Raw genomic sequence first — 23,227 nt, 5'->3', positions numbered from 1 at the left:
GAGGGCAGAGGTCAACATACCGCTCCCTTCTAAAAGCTTTCCATTAGTTGGCCACCTAACTTGTTACTTTATGCATACTAATTTTTTTTGGCGGTACGCGGGCCTCTCACTGTTGTGGCCTCTCCCGTTGCGGAGCACAGGCTCCAGACGCGCAGGCTCAGTGGCCATGGCTCACGGGCCCAGCCGCTCCGCGGCATGTGGGATCTTCCCGGACCGGGGCACGAACCCGTGTCCCCTGCATCGGTAGGCGGACTCTCAACCACTGCGCCACCAGGGAAGCCCTATGCATACTAATTTATTCAGCTTTTATGAAGCAACAATCGTGCCAGACAGTGAAGACACAGAGGTCTCAGGGACCTTAGTGTAACAGGGGAGACCGAAGAGAATAATTGCTATTATTTATTATTATTAAGTGTGTACCAGGTACTTAACATGTGCCCTTCCTAATCCTCAGAGAAGCCCAGGCTCTAGATATGCACATCCTCTCTGTTTTCCACACGGCTCCGTGAAGCTGAGTTCATCATCACCCAGCAGCACAGTGGCTAAGTGGGGATTCAGTCTCAGATGGGAGCTCAGATAATGGCCCTCGTATGAAAAGATTCAAACATAAGGTAAAACCATTCTTATCTCATAGGGTTGTTTTGTGCATTATATGACACAAACATGTAAAGTACTTTAGCCCTGTTTCTGGCACATAGTCATAGGTAATAATTAGATCTTACTGATCCCAAAGCCACTAGTAATAATTACTACCAGTAATAATTGAGTTTTACTTACAAAGTCTACAGCAGCATGCATCTTTATGCAAACCATTAATAAGAGTCTAAGCTGTGATAGAGGCTGTCCCCAAAGTTAATGGGAGTGGTGAGGGGGTGGACCGCTAACCGGCCTGGGAGAGTTAGAGCTGTCCTTCCGAGGGTGGTGACCCGGGGCTGTCTTACAGGATTGGTAGCAGTTAGCTGGTGGGAAAAGATAGGGAGGGACATGGCAGTGAGAAGGAAGTGGTAAGAGGAAAGACGTGGGAAAGTAGAAAGGCACAGTAATGCAGTTACCACGTGGGCGGTGATGAATCGTGACAGTGGGACAGGGGATTAGAAAGGTAGGCTGGCCAGGTGGTGCAGGGCCTTGGAGTGCGTGGCTTTTATCCTAACGACAGCGGGGGAGCTGTGGAAGGGTTTGTTTTTCAAAGTAAAGTTTTTACTTCAGAATAGTTTCAGATTTACAGAAGTTACAAAGATAGTACAGAGAGTTCCCACATACCCAGCACCCCATTTCCAGTTACTGTCTTACATTAGTATGGTACATTTGTTACAATTAATGAACCAATATTGATTCATTATTATTACCTGAAGTCCATCATTTATTCAGATTTCCTAGTTTTTACTTCCTTAATTTTACTTTTTCTGTTCCAAGATCCCATCCAAGATACCACATTACATCTAGTTGCCGTGTCTCCTTGGACTTCCCTTGGTTGTGATGGTTTCTTTTTCTTTTTAAAATTTTATTGGAGTATAGTTGATTTCCAGTGTCGTGTTAGTTTCAGGTGTACAGCACAGTGATTGTTATACATTTACAGATACTCATTTTTTTTCAGATTGTTTTCTCATATAGGTTATCACAGAATATTGAGTAGCGTTCCCTGTGCTATTATATAGTAGGTCCTGGTTGGCGATCTGTCTTGTATATAGTAGTGTGTGTATGTTAATCCCAAGCTCCTGATTTATTCCTACACCACCCCACCCCTGCCATGTTTCCCCTTTGGTAATCAGGTTTGTTTTTAACATCTCCAAGTCTGTTTCTGTTTTGTAAATAAGTTCATTTGTGACGGTTTCTTAAGACTTTCTTGGTTTTGGTGACTGGCAGTTTTGAGGAGAACTAGTCAGGATTTTGGTAAAATGTTCCTCAATTGGGATTTGCCTGATGTTTTTCTAATGCTTTTGGGAGGAAGACCCAGAGGTAAAAGGCCATTCTCATCACGGCTCATCATACAGGGCACATACTGTGAACGCGACCTAGTTGCTGTTGCTGTTGACGTTGTCCCTGGCTGAGGTAGTGCTTGCCAGCGTTCTCCACTGTGAAGTTCGTCACCCTCCCCACCCCTTCTGTACTGTCCTCTTTTGCAGGAAGGCACTGTGTGCAGTCCACACCGAAGGATTGGAGAGTTGTGATCCGTCTCTAGGAAAGGATTTTAAACACTGGAGTGATTTGCTCTGACTTGATGCAGAAAGATTGCTCTAGCCAGAGTGGAGAGACTGAATTTGAGGATAGGTCTGTGTGTTGGGTCTTGGTTAGCTGGAACCCTTAAGACAAGGCAAGACAAGACAAGACAAGACAAGATGAAGGCCTGAACTTATGGCAGTGGCAGTGGGGTTGGAGAGGGAGTGATTGATTGAGAAAAGTTGAGGAGGTTCAGTGGGGAACTGGTAGAGGGGATGTTGGGTGTGCAGGGATCTGGCAGGGGTTGGCGACTCATCAGGGTGTACACTGTTTACATGACTTACACTTGTTGAAGTTGACTTTCATCACCTGGCCGTGAAGACGGTTTGTCAGGTTTCTCATCAGATTTAGGAGAACTTGCGCAAAGTTTGAGTTTTTAAGGGATTTATTACGTTCCTATGCTTATTGTAGATTTTAATTCCAGAGAGCTGAGTGAAAATTGTGTATTTATTTATTCCAGTTTAAACTTTTAGCATTTAAAAAGGAAGAGCCTGGGGGAGAGAGAGCCAGACAAAGAAGTATATACTTCAGTGGGAGAAAGATGCAAGTATTTAAATACCAAAATTGTTTCTGACTTCTTTGTTGTTGTTGTTTTTAAATTTTAATTAATTTATTTATTTTCATTTTTGGCTGTGTTGGGTCTTCGTTTCTGTGCGAGGGCTTTCTCTAGCTGCAGCGAGCGGGGGCCACTCTTCATCGCGGTGTGCAGGCCTCTCACTGTCGCGGCCTCAGCACGGGCTCCAGACGCGCAGGCTCAGTAGTTGTGGCTCACGGGCCTAGTTGCTCCGTGACATGTGGGATCCTCCCAGACCAGGGCACGAACCCGTGTCCCCTGCATTGGCAGACAGATTCCCAACCACTGCTCCACCCAGGAAGCCTTGACTTATTTGTTTTGTCTAGGACAAACCGTTGTCATTTGAGAATTCTCAAGCCTTTAATTTAAGCGTTAAAATACTTAGTGGGAGAATATTATGAGGAAAAATGTTACCTTTTTTTTTTTTTTGGCTTGTGGTCTCTCAGTTCCACAACCAGGGATCGAACCTGAGCCATGGCAGTGAAAGCATAGAGTCCTAACCACTGGACCGCTAGGGAATTCCCGAATATAACTTTTAAAGCAAACAAAGCAGCCATCTTATTTATGAGAGCTAATTTGAGATTAAGGTGGTTTGATAATATGGAGATATTAGTGTGGATACAATGACCCTATCGCACTCTATACAGGATTATAATCTTTTTGAGCCCTGAACTCCCCGATGGTTTTGGATGAGTCTTTTTTTTCCCCCCACACCACGTGGCATTTGGGATCTTAGTTCCCGACTGGGGATGAACCCACAGCCCTTGCCGTGGAAGCACGGAGTCTTAACCACTGGACTGCCAGGGAAATCCCAGGATTATAATTTTTTTTTTTTTTTTTTTTGGTGGTACGCGGGCCTCTCACTGTTGTGGCCTCTCCCGTTGCAGAGCATAGGCTCCGGACGCACAGGCTCAGCGGCCACGGCTCACGGGCCCAGCCGCTCCGCGGCATGTGGGATCTTCCCGGACCGGGGCTCGAACCCGCGTCCCCTGCATCGGCAGGCGGACTCTCAACCACTGCACCACCAGGGAAGCCCGGATTATAATTTTTTAATTTAAGTTTTCTTGCCAGGAACTTGAGCAAGAAGGTAGCATTTGATTTTCATAGCTTATTATGTCATTACTGCCATTTTCTTTCTTTTTTTATTTTTTGGCCATCCCGTGCGGCTTGCGGGATCTTAGTTCCCCAGGCAGGGATTGAACCTGGACCCTCGGCAGTGAGAGCACCAAATCCTAACCACTGGACCGCCAGGGAAGTCCTGTGTCCACTTTTTTTTTTTTTTTTTTTTTTTTTTTTTGTGGTTTTTGTGGTATGCGGGCCTCTCACTGTTGTGGCCTCTCCCGTTGCGGGGCACAGGCTCCGGATGCGCAGGCTCAGCGGCCATGGCTCACGGGCCCAGCCGCTCCGCGGCACGTGGGATCTTCCCGGACCGGGGCACGAACCCGTATCCCCTGCATCGTCAGGCGGATTCTCAACCACTGCGCCACCAGGGAAGCCCCTGTGTCCACTTTTTTGATTCCTAAAATTATTTATACCTTCTCTTATTTTTCTTTTATCAGATTCTGCAGAGATTAGTCTCTTAGGGGTTTTTTTTTTTTGGCTTTGTTAAAATCCCCTTTTTATATCTTTGTTTCCTGTTTCATTCATTTATGCTGTTCATTGCCTGCCTTCTGCTTTCCTTGGATTTATTCTGTTGTTCCTTCCATGTTCTTAAGTTGTATGCTTAGCGAAGTAATTTTTAGCCTCTCTGATTTTATGCATTTACAGATATACATTTTTTTGTAAGCTACCTCTTTATTGTTTTGCATAAGTTCGTAGTGTTTTACTGTTGAATTTTAAGTAATTTTATTTATTTTTTCTCAAGATTTCATCTTTGACCCAGGGTTATTGAAGAGTATTTTATCATTTTTGAATGTTTGAAGATTTTTGGTTTATTTTTAAATTATTGGCTTTTAATTGCATTATAGTTAGAAAGTATAATCTGTATGTTACCTATTCTTTGAAATGTGCTTAGAGTTGCTTTATAGCCTTGTACATACGTGGTCATTTTTGTAAATATTTTGTGAATTTGCTTATGAAGAATGTTTATACCCTAATTATTAGATGTATCCTTCAAAGTATGTCCAATAAATAAAACTTGTTCATTGTTTTTAGATCTTATATATCTTTTTTGTTTGGACTGTCAACAGAAATGTTTTACTCTCCCAGTATGATGATGTATTTGTCATATTTCTGTTTTTCCATCAATTTTTATTTTGAAACTTCTTTATTTAGGTACATATAAAATTATAATTGTGATATCATTTTACTTTATCTTGTCCTATTCTTGAGGTTTTTTGGTTGCTTTTTTGTTTGGTTTCTTCCAGTGTTATTGAGATATAATTGACATGCAGCACAGTATACGTTTAAGGTGTACTGCATAATGATTTGACTTACACAATAAGTTTAGTGAAATCCATTATCTCATATAGATACAAAATTAAAGAAATAGAAAAACATTCTTCCTTGTGATGAGAACTCGGCTTTACTCTCTGAGCAACTTTCACTTGTACTGTGCAGCAGCGTGCATTATCTGGATCATGTTGTGCAGCACATCCCTGGCACTTATTTGTCTTACAAATGGAAGTTTATACCTTTTGACTGTCTGCATGCAGTCCCTCCCTCCCCTCCAACCCCATAACCCCAAATCTCATCTCTTTTTCTATAAGTTTGTTTTTGAATAATTGACCTACAATACTATATTTGTTCCTGTTACACAGCATAGTGACTCAATATTTCTATACATTTCAAAATGATCACCACAGTAAGTCTAGTAATTACAGTGTGTCACCATACAAAGATATTACATAATTACTGACTGTGTTCCCCACACTGTACATTTCATACCCGTGACTGACTGACTCACTTTGCAACTGGAAGTTTGTACCTTATTCTCCATCATCTATTTCTTTCTTCCTCACCCCACCTCTTGCAACGGCCTGTTTGTTCTCTGAATCTATAACTCTGTTCTGTTTTGTTCTATTTGTTCATTTGTTTTGTTTTTTTAGATTCCACATATAAGTGAAGTCATACAGCATTTGTCCTTCTCTGTCTGACTTACTTAATTTAGCATAATATCCCCTAGGTCCATCCATGTTGTTGCAACTGGCAGGATTTAATTCTTTTTTAATGACTGAATAGTATACTCCATTGTGTATATACATCACATCTTCTTTATGCTTTCATCTATTCATGGGCATTTAGGTACTTCCATATCTTGGCTATTGTAAATAATGCTGCAGTGAACATAGAGGTGCATATTTCTTTTCTGATTAGTGTTGGATAAATACCCAGAAGTGGAGTTGCTGGATCATATGGTAGTTCTAGTTTTAAGTTTTTGAGGAATTTCCGTACTGTTCCATAGCAGCTGCATCAATTTACATTCCCAGCAACAGTGCATGAGTGTTCTGAGTGTTCCCTTTTCTCCACATTCTCACCAGCAGTTTTTATTTGTTGTCTTTTTTTTTTTTTTTTTTTTTTGCGGTACGCGGGCCTCTCACTGTTGTGGCCTCTCCCGTTGCGGAGCATTGGCTTCGGACGCGCAGGCTTAGCGGTCATGGCTCACGGGCCCAGCCGCTCCACGGCATGTGGGATCCTCCCGGACCGGGACACGAACCCGTGTCCCCTGTGTCGGCAGGCGGACTCTCAACCACTGCGGCACCAGAGAAGCTCCTATTTGTTGTCTTTTTGACAATAGCAATTCTGATAGGTGTGAGGTGATATCTCATTGTGATTTTGATTTACATTTCCCTGATGATTAGTGATGTTGATCATCTTTTCATTTGCCTGTTGGCCATCTGTATGTTTTCTTTGGAAAAGTGTCTATTCAGATCCTCTGCCCATCTTTTGATTGGGTTGTTTTCTGGATGATTTTAAAAAGGTCTTTATTTTTATTTATTTATTTTTATTTGATTCTGCTGAGTCTTAGTTGCAGCACGTGGGCTCCTTAGTTGTGGCTTGCTGCCTCCTTAGTTGTGGCATGTGAACTCTTAGTTGTGGCATGCATGTGGGATCTAGTTCCCTGACCAGGGATTGGACCCGGGCCCCAGGCATTGGATGTGCAGAGTCTTAACCACTGTGCCACCAGGGAAGTCCACTGTTTTTTGGATGTTGAGTTGTATGAGTTCTTTGTATATTTTGGATATTAATTCCTCATCAGATAGATCGTTTGCAAATATATTCTCCCATTCAGCAGGTGGCCTTTTAAAAAAATTGTTGATAGTTTCCTTCGCTGTGCAAAAGCTTTTCAGTTGAGTGTACTCCCATTTATTTTTGTTTTTGTTTCCGTTGCCTGAGGAGACATATCCAAAAAATTACTAAGGTCAGTTTATGTCAGAGAGCTTACTCCCTGTGTTTTCTTCTAGGATTTTTATGGTTTCAGGTCTTACATTTAAGTCTTCAATCCATTTTGAATTTATTTTTGTGCATGGTTTGAGAGAGTAGTCCAGTTTGATCCTTTTGCATACAACTGTCCAATATTCCCAACTCCGTTTATTTTTTTTTTAATTTATTTATTTATGGCTGTGTTGTGTCGTCATTGCAGTGCATGGGCTTCACATCGTGGTGGCTTCTCTTGTTGCGGAGCACGGGCTCCAGGTGTGCGCGGGCTTCAGTAGTTGTGGTGCATGGGCTCAATAGTTGTGGCTTGCGGGCTCTTAGAGCACAGGCTCAGTAGTTGTGTTGCACGGGCTTGGTTGGTCCACGGTATGTGAGATCTTCCCGGACCAGGGCTCGAACCCGTGTCCCCTTCATTGGCAGGCGGATTCTTAACCACTGCGCTACCAGGGAAGTCCCCACACCATTTACTGAAGAGGCTGTCTTTTCCCCATTGTTTTTTTTTTTTTTTTAAATTAATTTATTTAGTTTGGGCTGCATTGGGTCCTCGTTGCTGCAGGTGGGCTTTCTCTAGTTGCGGCGAGCGGGGGCTACTCTTCGTGGCGGTGCGCAGGCTTATTGCAGTGTCTTCTCTTGTTGCGGAGCACAGGCCCTAGGCATGTGGGCTTCAGTAGTTGTGGCACGTGGGCTCAGTAGTTGTGGCTTGCGGGCTCCAGAGCACAGGCTCAGTGGTTGTGGTGCATGGGCTTAGTTGCTCTGCGGCATGTGGGATCTTCCTGGACCAGGGCTTGAACCTGTGTCCCCTGCATTGGCAGGTGGATTCTTAACCACTGCACCACCAGGGAAGTCCCAGTTATGGGTTTTTTAAGTTGCTTGTTTGTTGCCCAAGTGTTTTTAGGCACTAGATCTCTGGTGATGTGCCTCACTGTAATTATATTGGGTTAGCCAAAAAATTCCTTTGGTTTTTAAGTAAAATAAAAGACACATTTTTCATTTTCACCAAGAACTTTATTGAACAGCTTATTCACCATTTTGTTCCACTACCTTCTGCCGTTTTTGAGGCAACTTCATAATTCCATCTTCCCAAAACGTTTTATTTGTTTGAGTAAAGAACTGTTGCAGGTGACTTTTACAGTCTTCCAGGGAATTAAAATTGTTTCCATTAAGATAATTTTGTAAAGACCGAAATAAATGGAAATCCAAAGGTGCAAGCAATGTCTGGTGAATACGGCAGATGAATCAGAACTTCCCAGCCAAGCTGTAACAGTTTTTGCCTGGTCATCAAAGAAACATGCAGTCTCACAGTATCCTGATGGAAGATTATGTGTTCTCTGTTGACTATTTCTGGACGATTTTCATCGAGTGCTGCTTTCATTTGGTCTAATTGGGAGCAGTACTTGTTGGAATTAATCATTTGGTTTTCCGGAAGGAGCTCATAGTAGAGGACTCCCTTCCAATCCCACCATATACAGAACATCACCTTCTTTGGGTGAAGACCAGCCTTTGGTGTGGTTGTTGGTGGTTCATTTCGCTTGACCCATGATCTCCTCTGTTCCACATTGTTGTACAGGATCCACTTTTCATTGCCCGTCACAATTTGTTATAAAAACGGAACGTTTTCATTACATTTAAGTAGAGAATCGCATGCAGAAATATGCTCAAGAAGGTTTTTTTCGCTTAACTTACGTGGAACCCAAACATCAAAGTGATGAACATAACCAAGTTGGTGCAGATGATTTTCAGCGCTTGGTTTGGATATTTTGAGTGTGGCGTCTGTCTCCCGCGTGGTATAACGTTGATTGCTCTCAATTAATGTCTCGATATGATGGTTATCAACTTCAACTGGTCTACCCGACCGTGGAGCGTCGTCTAGCGAGAAATCTCCAGGACGAAACTTCACACACCACTTCTGACACGTTTGATCAGTCACAGCACCTTCTCCATACACTGCACAAATCTTTTTTTGCATTTCAGTTGTGTTTTTACCTTTCTTGAAGTAGTAAAACATGATATGCCGAAAACGTTTTTTTCTTCCATCTTCAATATTAAAATGGCTACACAAAAATTCACCGATTTTGATTTTTCATGTTAAATGCACACTGATATGATAGCTGTCACAATACAGTCTAACAAAATTGTTTCAAATGAAGTTAAAGACAAGTAAGCGCTACTAGAGCCATCTTAACGGAAGACACAGAACGAACTTTTTGTCTAACACAATACTATGAAATTGTAAGAGTGAGATCAAATTTACTGAAACTGTGATTTTTGCTTTCCTTTATTTCCATTATAGTGGATGTCACTGTAAGAGCTCAGAGTTCTTTAATTCTGAAGATATATTTAGTTTACTCTTTGTAAGTAATCTGTGCAGGTTTTCTACTTTTTTAGGAAATGAGCATAAGAGATATAAAATTATAATCATGAAATAATTCTTCACAAGTTTTAAATTTCCCTTACTGTTTTTCTTTAAAAGAGAATTTAATCGTGTAAGTAGTATTTGAATGCATTCTTATGAAGACAATCCAAACAATAAGGATGTGGAGCAAAAAGCACATTTTTTCCTCTCAATTCAGTGCTCCCACTTCTTTCCTAGGATTTATCCACCATTTAAATTTACTGGGTGTTTTTTCTTACCTACAGTTTGATATTTTCGCTTTTTAATTCATTTACTCATAAAGAAATACACATGCTAGAAACAAAGCAGGCATTCTCACTTTTTTAATAACGGCTTTACTGAGATATAATTCACAAAATGTACAATTCACTTGTTTAAAATGTACGATTCAGTTGTTTTCAGTATATTCACAGAGTTGTGCAGCTGTCACTACAATCAATTCTAGACCATTCTTATCATCCCATAAAGAAATTTTCTACGCATTAACAGTCACTCTCCATTTCGCCCAAACACCCCACACCCTCTAGCGACCACTAATTTATTTTCTGTGTCTATAGAATTGCCTATTCTGGACATTTCATATAAATGGAATTGTATAATATGTCTTTTTTGTGTGTGCGACAGGGCTGCGTTCACTTAACATGATGATTTCAGGTTTTATCCATACTGAGTATGGATTAATACTTCATTCCTTTTTATGGCAATATAATATTTCATTATATGGATATACTAAAATTTGCTTATTCATTCTTCAGTTGATCTATATTTGGATTGTTTCCACCTTTTGCCGCTTATGAGTAGTACTATGAACAATTGTATACAAGTTTCATTTATTTATTTATCTGTTTATTTATTTTTTTATTGGCCACGTTGGGTCTTCGTGGCTGCCCACGGGCTTTCTCTAGTTGCAGCGAGCGGGGGCTACTCTTTGTTGTGGTGTGTGGGCTTCTCATTGCAGTGGCTTCTCTTGTTGTGGAGCACGGGCTCTAGGTGCGTGGGCTTCAGTAGTTGTGGCACATGGGCTCAGTAGTTGTGAGCATGGGCTTAGTTGCTCCATGGCATGTGGGATCTTCCCAGACCAGGGCTCGAACCCGTGTCCCCTGCATTGGCAGGCGGATTCTTAACCACTGTGCCACCAGGGAAGTCCCTATATACAAGTTTTTATGTGGACATATGTTTTCATTTCTCTGGGCTATATACATAGGAATGGAATTACTGGGTTATAGTAACTGTGTTTAACCTTTTGAAGAACTGCTAAACTGTTGTATTTTCTCCTTTCTTTCTTTCTTTCCTTCCTTCCTTCCTTCCTTCCTTCCTTCCTCCCTCCCTCCCTCTGTCCCTCCCTCCTTTCTCTCTTTTTCTTTTTTCAAATATTTATTTATTTGGCTGTGCTGGGTCTTAGCTGCGGAACGCAGGATCTTCATTGCCACATGCCAGATCGTTTTTTAGTTGCAGCATTCAAACTCTTAGTTGCTGCATCCCCTGACCAAGGATCGAACCCGGGCCCCCTGCATTGGGAGCACAGAGTCTTAGCCACTGGCCCACCAGGGAAGTCCCTAGACTGTTGTATTTTCTGTATTTGATTTCTTTGAATATCCATATTATGATTTAGCTAATTCCCGTTGATGGACTTCGAAGATTTTGCTGTATCACAGTACCATGAACAGTGCTGTAGTGAGCATCCATCTTAGAGTTCTTCAGAGGAACAGAGCCAGGGGTGTAGGGGTATGTGTGCAGACATTTATTTTAAGCTGTTGGCTTATGTGACTGGGTGCCCAGCCAGTGTGAAATTTGTAGGTCAGGTCCTACAAGGAGAAGCAAAATCTAGAACACATTGATACACAAGATTAAATAAAAGACCTGACAATTTCATAAAAGCAGGAATTCTTAAACCAGGCTTTTTGAATTTTACAAAAGTATGTTTATACTGGTATATGTGTGTGTGTGTGTGTGTGTGTGTGTGTGTGTGTTTATGTTTAGTTGAATTTTTTATTTTTGGAAGTAGATTCCATAACTTTCATCGTGTTTCAGAGGAATTTGTTCAAAGGAAAAAAAAAGGTCCAGAAAGAGAATGCCTTTAGAATGAATGAATTTGGGTCTAAGCAGTCTAAAGGCTGGTTAGTGAGCCTCTCTCTTCAATCTGTTGTACCTTTGGAAGATAATGTTTTAATTGGCTCTGTTGTAGTATGTGACTTGTTTGTGGTTAATCCAGTGGAGTGGTACAGTCAACTCAACACCCGGCACTTGTAAACCTTTTGACCTACTGTTTTGTATCACAGATTTTTAAGAATTTGAATGCACTTCAGACGTTTCGTTTCAGATTAAATCTTTTTAATGGTACTCTTTATTAAAGTTGTTAAAAGAATCTTTGGATTCCTGCTGTCAAGTCACTAAAATTCCCAGTCACTAATGGTAGTGAAGGGTAAGGTTATTCAAAGCACACATGAAGAACTCGTAGTTTAAAAGAATATTTGAGCAGCTTGCCACTTGCAGCTTCCTTTCTGTGTCCCCATCTGGGAGCAGAGCAGCAGTGTATGGTGCCTAAACCCGCAGGCCCTGTAGCCGCCCTGCCTAACGTCAGTCCAGCTCTGCCTCCTCGTGGCTACTGATGACCTGTTTAGTTTCCTCACCTAGAAAGTGAGAGTAGTAATCATACCTACCTCATACGACCTGTTTGTGAAATCAGTAAAAAGTTAGGTAGAAAAAGACTTAAAAGTAGAAATATTTCAGCACATTCAGAGCCTCCCCACCCCTGCCCTCGCCCTGTGTTAAATGTGCGGGTTCCCCTGGGGCTGACTCCAGTCGAGGGGGGGTGATGTCGTCATCTTCCGAGGTCTAAAGAAGACCAGAGTGGTGTGGTTGTGTGAAATTTTATACCTGAATGAATATTTTATTATAATTAAAGACATTAATTTAGATGTATTATGAATAGTTTGTGGGTTTTTATCCTTTTTCTTTTACAAATATACACAGTCATAGTTACAGATGAAATTATACAGTATCTTTTGTTTAACTCAAAACAATACAGGAATGGATCTGCTCTCACCACTCCTATTCAACATTGTGTTGATGGTGCTAAGTTAAAGAGAATCTAAATAAACGGAGAGAGATACCATGTTAATGTGTTGAAAAACTTAATTTGTGAGACTGCCCTGGTGGTTCAGTGGTAAAGCATCCACCTTCCAATGCGGGGGACATGGGTTCGATCCCTGCAGAGTGGTGGTGTTAATTGTCGCTTGTTATGTCTGTTAAATTATAATAAGAGTTTTCTTTTTTTATTTCTACCAAGCAAAACTAGCAAGACGCAGTCAAGAACGAGACAATCTTGGCATGCTGGTCTGGTCACCTAATCAGAATCTATCAGAAGCAAAATGTAAGTTTTAGAGCACTTTTATTTTCCACCTTTCTTATTTACTGCAAGCTTTTAAAGTTACTTTTGTAGGTAAAAATCTCTATATATATTACATTTATTTTACATTTTTAAAGTAAAATTTTGAAGAATTTGAAAGTGTGTTCTTTATTGTGGCCTGTCATAGTGATTTTTTTTGGTCATAGTGATTTAAAGATTCTTAAGCTGTGGTTTTATAATCTACTTTTTATTCAAAATGCTGTACCAGCTAATATTCTGAAGTAACTAGGAGGAAGGGTTCAGAGAGGAAAGAAAATTATAATGTAGTGTATAACTCCTTCAGCTGGGAATTTATAGATTTATTGATATAAAGGTGAAGAGTTTAACAAATTTCTAATTGGAAGGATTACACAGGGCAAATGTATGTTATTGGAAACAGGTTTTATAATGTAAGACTTCATCCTAGCTAGAAGTAGAAGTTTTGATTTGGCTCTTTGTTTTGTGTTTACATTTTTGTTAGAATAAATATTCTGAGCTACTTTGGGTTTTCTTTTGGAGGGGTGGGTAGGGGTCCTAGAGCTATTAGAAAGATTAATTGTATTTCCAGAGTTTGCTTTTTCAGTTTTCTGTCCCCTTTGCTCAGATGATACCGTGTAAGAATAATTTTATATTTGATATATTGCCGTAAGCCTTTGCCATTTTCAAAGTTTTTGTTTTCTTCATAACTTTAAAGAGAGAAGAAAAAATAAATTCCCCCTTTTGAGAATTTTTCAGTGGTGGGGGTGGGTGGTCCATGTATGGAATTTACGGTGATTTGTGAACTCGTAAATCACAGCCAAAAATGTTTTGGTGTATGTACGTTTTCCTGCAGAAAATTGGATATTTAAAGGGCTCTTTGACAAAAATAGGATAAGAATCAATGCTCTAAAACGTGGTAGGGCTTAGAAAGCCCTCAGTGGTAAATGTTGGTCAGGAAACGTTAAGTTGTGAATAAAGGCTGGAACTCTCAGGCTTTGATCAGGATTTTCCAGATTGTGTTTTGCAGTGTTAGAGTAGGTGTTAACAGGTTTCCGCTGTCAAGTAAGTGTTAGAGATGATGAATATTAAGTATCCTCCTCTTGTATAGTTAACATTCATGTTCACATTAAGGTGCAAAGAGCTCGGATGGTAAAGAAACGTTTGATTTTGACCAAGAAGGACCCTTATTTAAAAATACAGTACCTTCCATGGAACATAGGAAATTGAACTACTCTTAGTAATGCTTAATTTAGCAAGAATAAAATAATCTCAGTCTAATCTGATTTTCATAGTATCTTAATTTTGCCAGCCTGCTGCTTGATGAGTTTATAATGGAGAACAGAACAGCAAAAGGAAGTATATTGGCAATTCTGATGCCTTTATTGTGCCGGGGAAGACCTTTTAAGTATTTCCTGTTTGTTTTTTCCCTTTGAGCATTTGCACTTAAAAATAGCAATTGGGCTTCCCTGGTTGCGCAGTGGTTGAGAGTCCGCCTGCCTGCCTGCCGATGCAGGGGACACGGGTTCGTGCCCCCGTCCGGGAAGATCCCACATGCCGCGGAGCTGCTGGGCTGGTGAGCCATGGCCGCTGAGCCTGTGCTCCGCAACGGGAGAGGCCACAACAGTGAGAGGCCTGCGTACTGCAAAAAAAAAAAAAAAAAAAAAAAAAAAAAAAAAAAAAAAAAAAAAAGGCAGTCTGTTCCATTTTTGAACATGTTGTTCCTTCTAACAGCTGAAAATCTGCATCTGTGTAGTTTTTAAAGCTTTGTTTTCCTGAACTCTGTTAAATAAGTCTGGTTCCTTATGAGTCTTTTAGGTGTTCAGTTCTCCCACCTTCTTTGCTGTCCCAGTTCAAGTTAAACCTGCCTGGTTGCCTCAGGTGTTTTCAGATGGTCTGATTTTGGGGTCTTTTTGTCTCTGTTGCACTGCTGGATAGATTCTGATGGTCTGATTTTGGGGTCTTTTTGTCTCTGTTACACTGCTGGATAGATTCAGATGGTCTGATTTTGGGGTCTTTTTGTCTCTGTTGCACTGCTGGATAGATTCAGACGGTCTGATTTTGGGGTCTTTTTGTCTCTGTTGCACTGCTGGATAGATTCTGATGGTCTGATTTTGGGGTCTTTTTGTCTCTGTTACACTGCTGGATAGATTCTGATGGTCTGATTTTGGGGTCTTTTTGTCTCTGTTGCACTGCTGGATAGATTCAGACGGTCTGATTTTGGGGTCTTTTTGTCTCTGTTGCACTGCTGGATAGATTCAGACGGTCTGATTTTGGGGTCTTTTTGTCTCTGTTGCACTGCTGGATAGATTCTGATGGTCTGATTTTGGGGTCTTTTTGTCTCTGTTGCACTGCTGGATAGATTCAGACGGTCTGATTTTGGGGTCTTTTTGTCTCTGTTGCACTGCTGGATAGATTCTGATGGTCTGATTTTGGGGTCTTTTTGTCTCTGTTACACTGCTGGATAGATTCAGATGGTCTGATTTTGGGGTCTTCTTGTCTCTGTTGCACTGCTGGATAGATTCAGACGGTCTGATTTTGGGGTCTTTTTGTCTCTGTTGCACTGCTGGATAGATTCAGACGGTCTGATTTTGGGGTCTTTTTGTCTCTGTTGTGCTGCTGGATAGATTCCGTTTGGTCACGGTTCCCATCTTCAATTATGGTTCCTGGAACTGAATATTAAAAACAGGGAGCATTTGTTGAGCACTGTACTAAAATGCTTCCCATGTTCCCGTATCATATTCAGTCTTTACTGTAAACCAAGAGGACGCTTTTGTCCCCATCTTACAGGTGGCATTCCGCAATTCAGAGAGGTTGTGAAACTAACACAGAGTCAGTGGTGGAACCAGTAGTATCCAGGCTTGCTGACTCTTCACCCTGGCTTATGCTCTAAACGTGTCCCTCAGGTCGAGTTCGTCAGGTCTCAGTCCCCTCTTCATCTCAGTCACTTCCTGCTGTTATTACAGTGAAGATAGTATTAGTACCTCTTGATGTTATTGTGTTACCTTTGGAATCTTGGGAGTCAGAATTTAATTTTAATGTTATCTTATTTTTCCTAGACCTGCAAGAAAAGAACAGAATATGAAAAGTTAATAGATTTTTAAGCAATGGTATTGCCTAACATAAATTTGCAGTTTTAATGTAAGTCCTGATAGTATTGATTAAAACTTTAAACTCTTAAAACCAATCTAAAAGTAACATTTATATGTTGTTGAAAGTTCAGCAGGCACAGAAAAATATAAAGAAGAAAGAGTTCACGCATTATTTCATTACAAAGAGATAACTGTTGTTAAACATTTTGGGATATTTTCCCAATCCCGTTTTTTCCTCTGTGCATATTTTTATAAGTGAGATGTTGGTATTTCTATGTATGTGAGTGTGTATTGTCTTCCTGAACAATGACCTAAGCATTCGTTACCTTGCTAAACCCCTTGTAAATACTTAAAATAATGTTTAATATTTTATCATATGGATGTATCAGTGTATTTAAGCATTCTTCTATTGAAAATTTAGGTTGTTTCTAATTGTTGCTAGAAGGCAGTGGTGAAAAACTGAATCAGAGCTTTGTTCCCTTTTGTTGTTATTGTTGTGTTTTTAGTATTTTCTTAAGATACATCCCTAGGCATGGAATTGTGAATCGATGAGAGTTTGCTTAACTGCTCCAGTGTGAGGATGTGAACACAGTCACTGACGTGAGTTAGGTTGCATTTGTGGAGCTTTGGGAGTCATACTCTTTGACGAGGAGTCTAATCGTAGTTATGCCTTGAAACGTAACCATAGTGTCATCGGGGACAAGTGTACATAATTTGTTCTCTTTGCCATCTACCATCTTCCCCTCAGCTCTTCTCCCTCCCAGTACATAGACAAAAAAGAACGATTTTCTACGTGCCTTTCTAATTTATTTTGAAAGAATGTGGAAGTGTTGGTTGTCCAACAATTGATTCTGACTTGAGGAAGAAATAGGAGATTTGGGACATCTGTAGACTTCTAGTAGATGTCCCCATGTGTAAGGATGTCTGTAGATACCTGGCTTTTCCTGGGTTGGTTTCTTTTTTCTCAAGTAACTGTTTATAGAGTTCTGCCTCTTAAGCTTACTGCAAGTTTACAAAATTATTTTGTGGTTATAGAAATAAATACTGTTTTAGAAATTTCAAACGATATAGAATGTATAATGTAGACAATTAAAGAAAGCCCTCTTGGGACTTTCCTGGTGGCACAGTGGTTAAGAATCCGCCTGCCAACGCAGGGGACATGGGTTTGAGCCCTGGTCCGGGAAGATCCCACATGCCGTGGAGCAACTAAGCCCGTGAGCCACAACTACTGAAGCCCACATGCCTAGAGCCCGTGGTCCACAACTCAACGAAGAGTAGCCCCCGCTCAACGCAACTAGAGAAAGCCTGCTTGCAGCAACGAAGACCCAACGCAGCCATAAATAAATACATGATTGAATGATGAATGAATGAATAAATAAATAAATAAATAACCTTCTTTTTAAAAAAAGCCCTCTTATAGTCACTATTTACAATATATATACTTTTCCTAATATTTTTATATATCTTAATAAGTATATGACTTTTAAATCACATATATGAGCTGTTTAGCAATTTGCTCTTAACAAAATATGTGGGACTTTGTTCTGTTTGAATATATTTATTGGATTGGCCAAAAAGATCATTCGGGTTTTTCTGTACCATGTAATGGAAAACCCCAAACAAACTTTTTGGCCAACCCAATACAATTACCTAGTTTTAAACTACCAAGTATGGGTCCACCATAATTTAGTCTTTTCTTTTTATTTATTTATTTATTTATTTTTAAACAAATTTTCCTCCAAATTATCTCATTTAGGGTTATATTGAATTTGGGTTTATTTAGTGAGAATTGGTTTCATTCACATTTTTAGTGAGCAGTTTTGTGTTGCCTGGTAGTGTACCAGGAGTGAGGGATTCAGGAAATTTATATTCTGATGAGAAAGAGGAGAAAAATGAACATGTAAACAGATAATTTATATGTATTTCCTTTAGTCCAACTGTTTCTTCTTAGTTGTGAAAAACTGAGATCTAGAGAAGTTAGGTCAAATGCTTAAGGTCCCTCAGCTAGTTGGTAGCCAAGTTCGGGCTAGATCTCTGGTCTCCAGACTGCATTTATTACACACATCTGCCTTGGTGTACTGTTTAATTCAATAAACCAAAATACTTAAAGCATTACTGGTACTACATAAGTTGCTCTGGGCTTGTGTCTAAGTAAAACTTCCTTAAGGATAGATACGACCTTTGGAGTATGCCTAGAAAAAATGTGCCTTGTAGAGACACATTTCATGTAGAGGAAATGTAAATGATTCCAAGTAGCACAGATGAGAACAATAGGATTTAGATAGTATTGTAAAAACTATTGTGGAAAATTACATGATTAAATGATGACATGATATTTAGGGGACAAAGGTGTGAATGAAGGTTAAATCATGTGGTGGAATCTGGAGGTTGGACAGACAGTGAGAGACTGGAAAGAACTCACTAATTGGAAGAGAGAGCAGCTGATTTTTACATTACTTCAGCATCAGGCATCTCCTGTGTACTCTTAGTATTTGGATGCACCCCTTGGGACCCAGCAGAAAGCACTCTGTTTTCCTAGGTAGAAACAAGCAGTGGAAACAGATGGCATTTGGGTGGGACACTGAGGAAGGAGTAAGTGCACTGGCTGGATGAGGGGCACCCACGCGCTCTAAGAAGAGGGGATAGCGTTTGCGTTTGCACAGCATTTAGAGACCTGCCGGGCCGTGACGCACGTTGTCCCTGGGGAAGGGAGAAGCAGTGAAGCTGGAATGACAGGCCCAGTTCTTAAAGGGGTGAGGATTTTGGCGGGATTTTAGCTGGAAGCAGTATCGTGCACATTGGAAAGCTCTTGACGGCGCTGTGGTCTAGAGGAGAGCTGGGGCTAGAGGTGGTACCTGCTGGTGCACTTGCAGGGGAGGGATGCTGATGCCTCTCTGGGCCGTTGCTGTTAAAGGGAGGCTTGATGGAGATTTAGGAAGTCAAAACATCAGTGTTGGGAGTGCTCAGAGGAAATGAGATGAGAGGAGTGAGGGGTTAGCTGGGTGGTCCAGGTGGCCTTCACAGGCCTCTAAAGCGGGATACCTCTCACATCTACGTCATCTGCATTGTTTCACCGTTCATTCCCTACATTTTCATTGGCATACCTACTAGGCACTCTGTTTCCGTGGTAGGATATCGTCTCCCGGACGGCCTGCTCCCCAGGTCCCTGCTGAGGTGTGTACTGCTGCCCTCCTGCCTGGATGCCTTCCTCTCCTCTCACCTGTGGACACCCTCCCCACCCTATTCCAGGCTCTCCTCCCTCCTCGTCCCACTTGGTCTGCACCCTGGATGTCCACCTTGCTTGCCCCTAATGGCTTTAGGGCAGTCTTCTCTTCTCTCAGTGGGATGCTGCTGCCCTGGGTGCAGTGCTGGAAGCCTTTTTTTTTTTTTTTTTTTTTTTTTTAGGCTGGCCGAACTATTAACTTTAAAGAAAAAAAATTAACACATATAGGGCTTCCCTGGGGGCGCAGTGGTTGAGAGTCCGCCTGCCGATGCAGGGGACGCGGGTTCGTGCCCCGGTCTGGGAGGATCCCACATGCCGCGGAGCGGTTGGGCCCGTGAGCCATGGCCCGTGAGCCTGCACGGGAGGGGCCACAGCAGTGAGAGGCCCGCGTACCGCAAACAAAACAAAACAACAACAAGAAAAAAACCCACATAAAACATGATAGACATAGAATTTAAAATTGTGTCAAAAGGCAAGTCAAATTAGAGATTTTAAAATAAGATTTAGCTTTCTTGGAATGAGAACCCTCCTTAGACCTGCAGTATTTGCAAAAGTTTCTGCATTAAGTCATTTGACTTCAGTACACATTTTCAAGATTATATGGTGAGTGAGATCTTCACAGGTATGTAGTAAATGTCTAAACTTTCATAGAAATATATAGTAAATGTGGGGAGTCTATATTCAGGACTTTCTAACTCACTGCAGATTGAAGTCAGAAGACCTGACAGTTGCCACAAGGCTCTTGGTAGTCTGACCCCACTTCTGCCCTCTGGAGCTCATTCCGAGCGCGCTGTCCAGAGCCTCTTCCGTCCCCTTTGTCTGGATCACTCTTCTCCCAAGTGTCCACGTGGCGCTCTCTCCCTCAGTTTCTCCTGGTCACTAGGAGGGGGGCCCTTCCTGACTACACTACGGAGTAGAGACAGAGACCACTACTGCCTTATCTTCGTTTCCTTCCTTCCTTTTGTCGTCACCTGGCATAGTATTACCTACTTTATGTCCCTCCTCTGTACTAAAAAGAACGAGCAGAGGAACTTGGCATGTCTGTTCAGCTCTCTGTCAATCCTCTGTTGGCGTGTGGTGGGTAAATACTTGTCCAATGAGAAAATGATGGGGTGTGGACACTCCTTTGTAAGGAGATTTGCGAAAATAGGCTTTTTGGCTGTTTGTTCTGTCACTTGGGTCACTTGGAGCCCTCTAACATTTTCTTCTTTGCCACTCACCTTGTGGTGTCCATTTATTTACTCAGTAAATATTTGAGTGACTGTTTATGTGTCAGGTCCTGGAGGAATACAAGAACCCACGATCTGACAAGTCTGCCCACGCGTAGCTTACAGTCTGGTGGGAAACTGCCCTGGTAAGGTACCAGTGCGTTGACAAGAGCGAAGAGTGTACTTAGAACTCCCGTCTGTTAGGCCTGGGGCCGGAGTGAGGCGGGGGTGGGGGGGGGGGGGGTGTCAGGTAAGCTAATACTGGCCTTGGTTTTCAGCCTTTATAAATAAATGCTTATCGGGGGCTTGAAGTTTGCGATGAAAATGGTGTTTTTCAGGGTGTGAAAACTACTTTTTTTTTTTTTTTTTTTTTTTGGTATGCTGGCCTCTCACCATTGTGGCCTCTCCCGTTGCGGAGCACAGGCTCCGGACGCGCAGGCCCAGCGGCCACGGCTCACGGGCCCAGCCGCTCCGCGGCACGTGGGATCTTCCCGGACCGGGGCACGAACCCGCGTCCCCTGCATCGGCAGGCGGACTCTCAACCACTGCGCCACCAGGGAAGCCCGTGAAAACTACTTTTTAAAAATCATTTTTATTCTTTTCAGTGCTCTAGAGTTAACTAAAATGTGTAAAACTTAATAGAAGAGACAAAGAGCTGCATTTATAAACGATAGTGGAAGCCCTCCATCAGTCCTCCTTTACCCTTCAGTCATATCAGTGTGTCTTATCATCCTTTTAAACTTAAAAATTTTCAATTTGTTAAGTTGTAATTTATTTATCCTTTCTGTTCACAATGGACATCTCAGTTTTTTATTACTGATTACTACTGGGAACATTCTTTGACTTATTTCTGATACCTTTTTGGAATATAGATATTTAGATCAATGCCAAATTATTTTCCAAAGTGTTGACGTCAAGCCGGTTTATACTGCTACCAATGAAACACACAGCTTATTTGCTCAGTGTTCTCTCCCGTGTTTGTACTTGTTGGATGTCTACATTTTAGACTGTCCAATGAGTATGACTTTGTTTCTCATACGAGGGAATTTTGCTATTTTTGTTAGGTGTGATGATGACATTATGGTTCTGCAAAAAATAGATCCACATTTTTAAAAAGATGAATACTGATTGATATATATATATGTATATATATGTGTATATATACATATATATATATAGATAGATAGATAGATGAAATAACTGGGATTTACTTTAAAATTCTTTAGCAAATGTAAAGCACATTTTGGGTCGGTTGGCCAGATCAGAATACAGATTAAAGTATTGTTTCAGTGTTAAATTTACTGTTCTGTCGTTACATAAGAGCACTACTCTTAGAAAATATACGCTGAGTATTTAAGGGTAATACTCAGCATATATTGTATGACACTCTCAAATGGTTCAGAAAAGTAATTACGAGTATACATACAAGCTTGTTTTTATTATTAAAAGTAGCCTGTAATTTCTTAATCTCGTCACATTGGCTATAACCACTACTTAAATTTTGCTTTCATGTCTTTTCTCTGAGCTTGTGTATACTCTGGTTTTAAGCACAAATGGATCATACTAATGTAATAGTTTTCCAATTTTAGTTTTCCTATGATTAAAAGTTGCACTGAGGTTTGGTCCTGAATAATATCCCATCAAATAGCTTAATTTACTTAACCATGTCCCGATTCTTGGACATTTATATTTTGTGTTTTTTCCCTACTATAAATAACATATGAGTAAGCAGGAATTTATAATGTCCTTTTCCAGCAGAAAAGAAAGCCATCCTGGATTTTGCAGATCAGGTTTCCCAGTTAAGTGCATTCATAGTTATTTTTCTCTGGCACTTACGACAATTGGAACTAATTACTTGTGTAATTATTTCTCTCTCTGGCCAGACTGTGAGTTCTATGAAGGCAGAGACTCTCCTTTTTAATCATGGATATATAAGCAGTACTGGGCACACAGTAGGCCTAAAAGATGTTTTGAATCAGTGGGGAATAATTAAATGTAAAACAGATTAGTTTATTATAAAATATCTCTCTTCTGCAGCCTACTTTGAAAGCTTAGGTTTCTTTAGTGGATGAAGACGCTCCCCCTCCCCCACAAGATTCAAGCATTGGCTTGAATGGGCCGATTCAGTGGGAATACCTGCCGCCTCCCCAAAGACATGCCCCCCATGATCTCATTATCCCGCTGTGCAGTCTAGCTTTTGTTTGTAGAGCTGAAGAAACCAGGCCCACAGAGAAGGAACTTGTGTAAAGTTTGTGGTGGGCAGAGCCTTTTGTCACCTTCCTGTAACCTAGCCTCCCTCTGAGTTTCCCTTGGCCACTTGAGTCTCTTTTAGGGCCCCTCTTTCCAGTGTCTTGTATACAGATGGACTGTACTGGAGGGAGGAGCATTGTATGTAGAGTTTGGAAGAGGCAGGGTTACAGGACAAGTGTCCCTATGAAGTGAGGTTTGTATACAAGCTAGAAGGAGTCACTAGGATTGACAGACGTTTAAACCCTTCTTCTGACCACCTCCTTCCTCCCCTGCTCAGAACCCTGCAAGCAGGAGGTGTTTTTTTTGCATGATTGAAATTCACAACTCACAAATTCAAAAACCTCATTTTATATAGCAGGAACTTTTCTTCTCATTTCTGTGGTTCTGAAATGCCAAAACCTTAAAATTTTGTGTTCATTGAGATGGTTTTTATCACATTAAAATAGGGAATGGTCTTTACACATTAACTTCATGCTCTAATTCATTGATTCTCAAAACTGGCCCACCATAATCACCTGGGAGTACTGTAA

The 23,227-nt window shown here is 41.1% G+C and overlaps 1 protein-coding gene across 1 annotated transcript in view; it reads left to right on the top strand.

Moving 5' to 3' along the window:
• The window catches only part of RCOR1 (REST corepressor 1), a 114,621-nt gene that overhangs the window by 61,666 nt on the left and 29,728 nt on the right, over positions 1-23,227 (top strand). The window contains exon 3 of the mRNA XM_059058253.2: positions 12,850-12,933. Coding sequence (XP_058914236.1) covers positions 12,850-12,933 — 84 coding nt within the window. The remainder of the gene's footprint in view (positions 1-12,849; positions 12,934-23,227) is intronic.

This window comes from Kogia breviceps, chromosome 3 (assembly GCF_026419965.1).
Source record: "Kogia breviceps isolate mKogBre1 chromosome 3, mKogBre1 haplotype 1, whole genome shotgun sequence".
NCBI lineage: Eukaryota > Metazoa > Chordata > Mammalia > Artiodactyla > Physeteridae > Kogia > Kogia breviceps.
The sequence above is the reverse complement of the archived record's forward strand: the minus strand, read 5'-3'. Positions and strand labels throughout refer to the sequence as shown.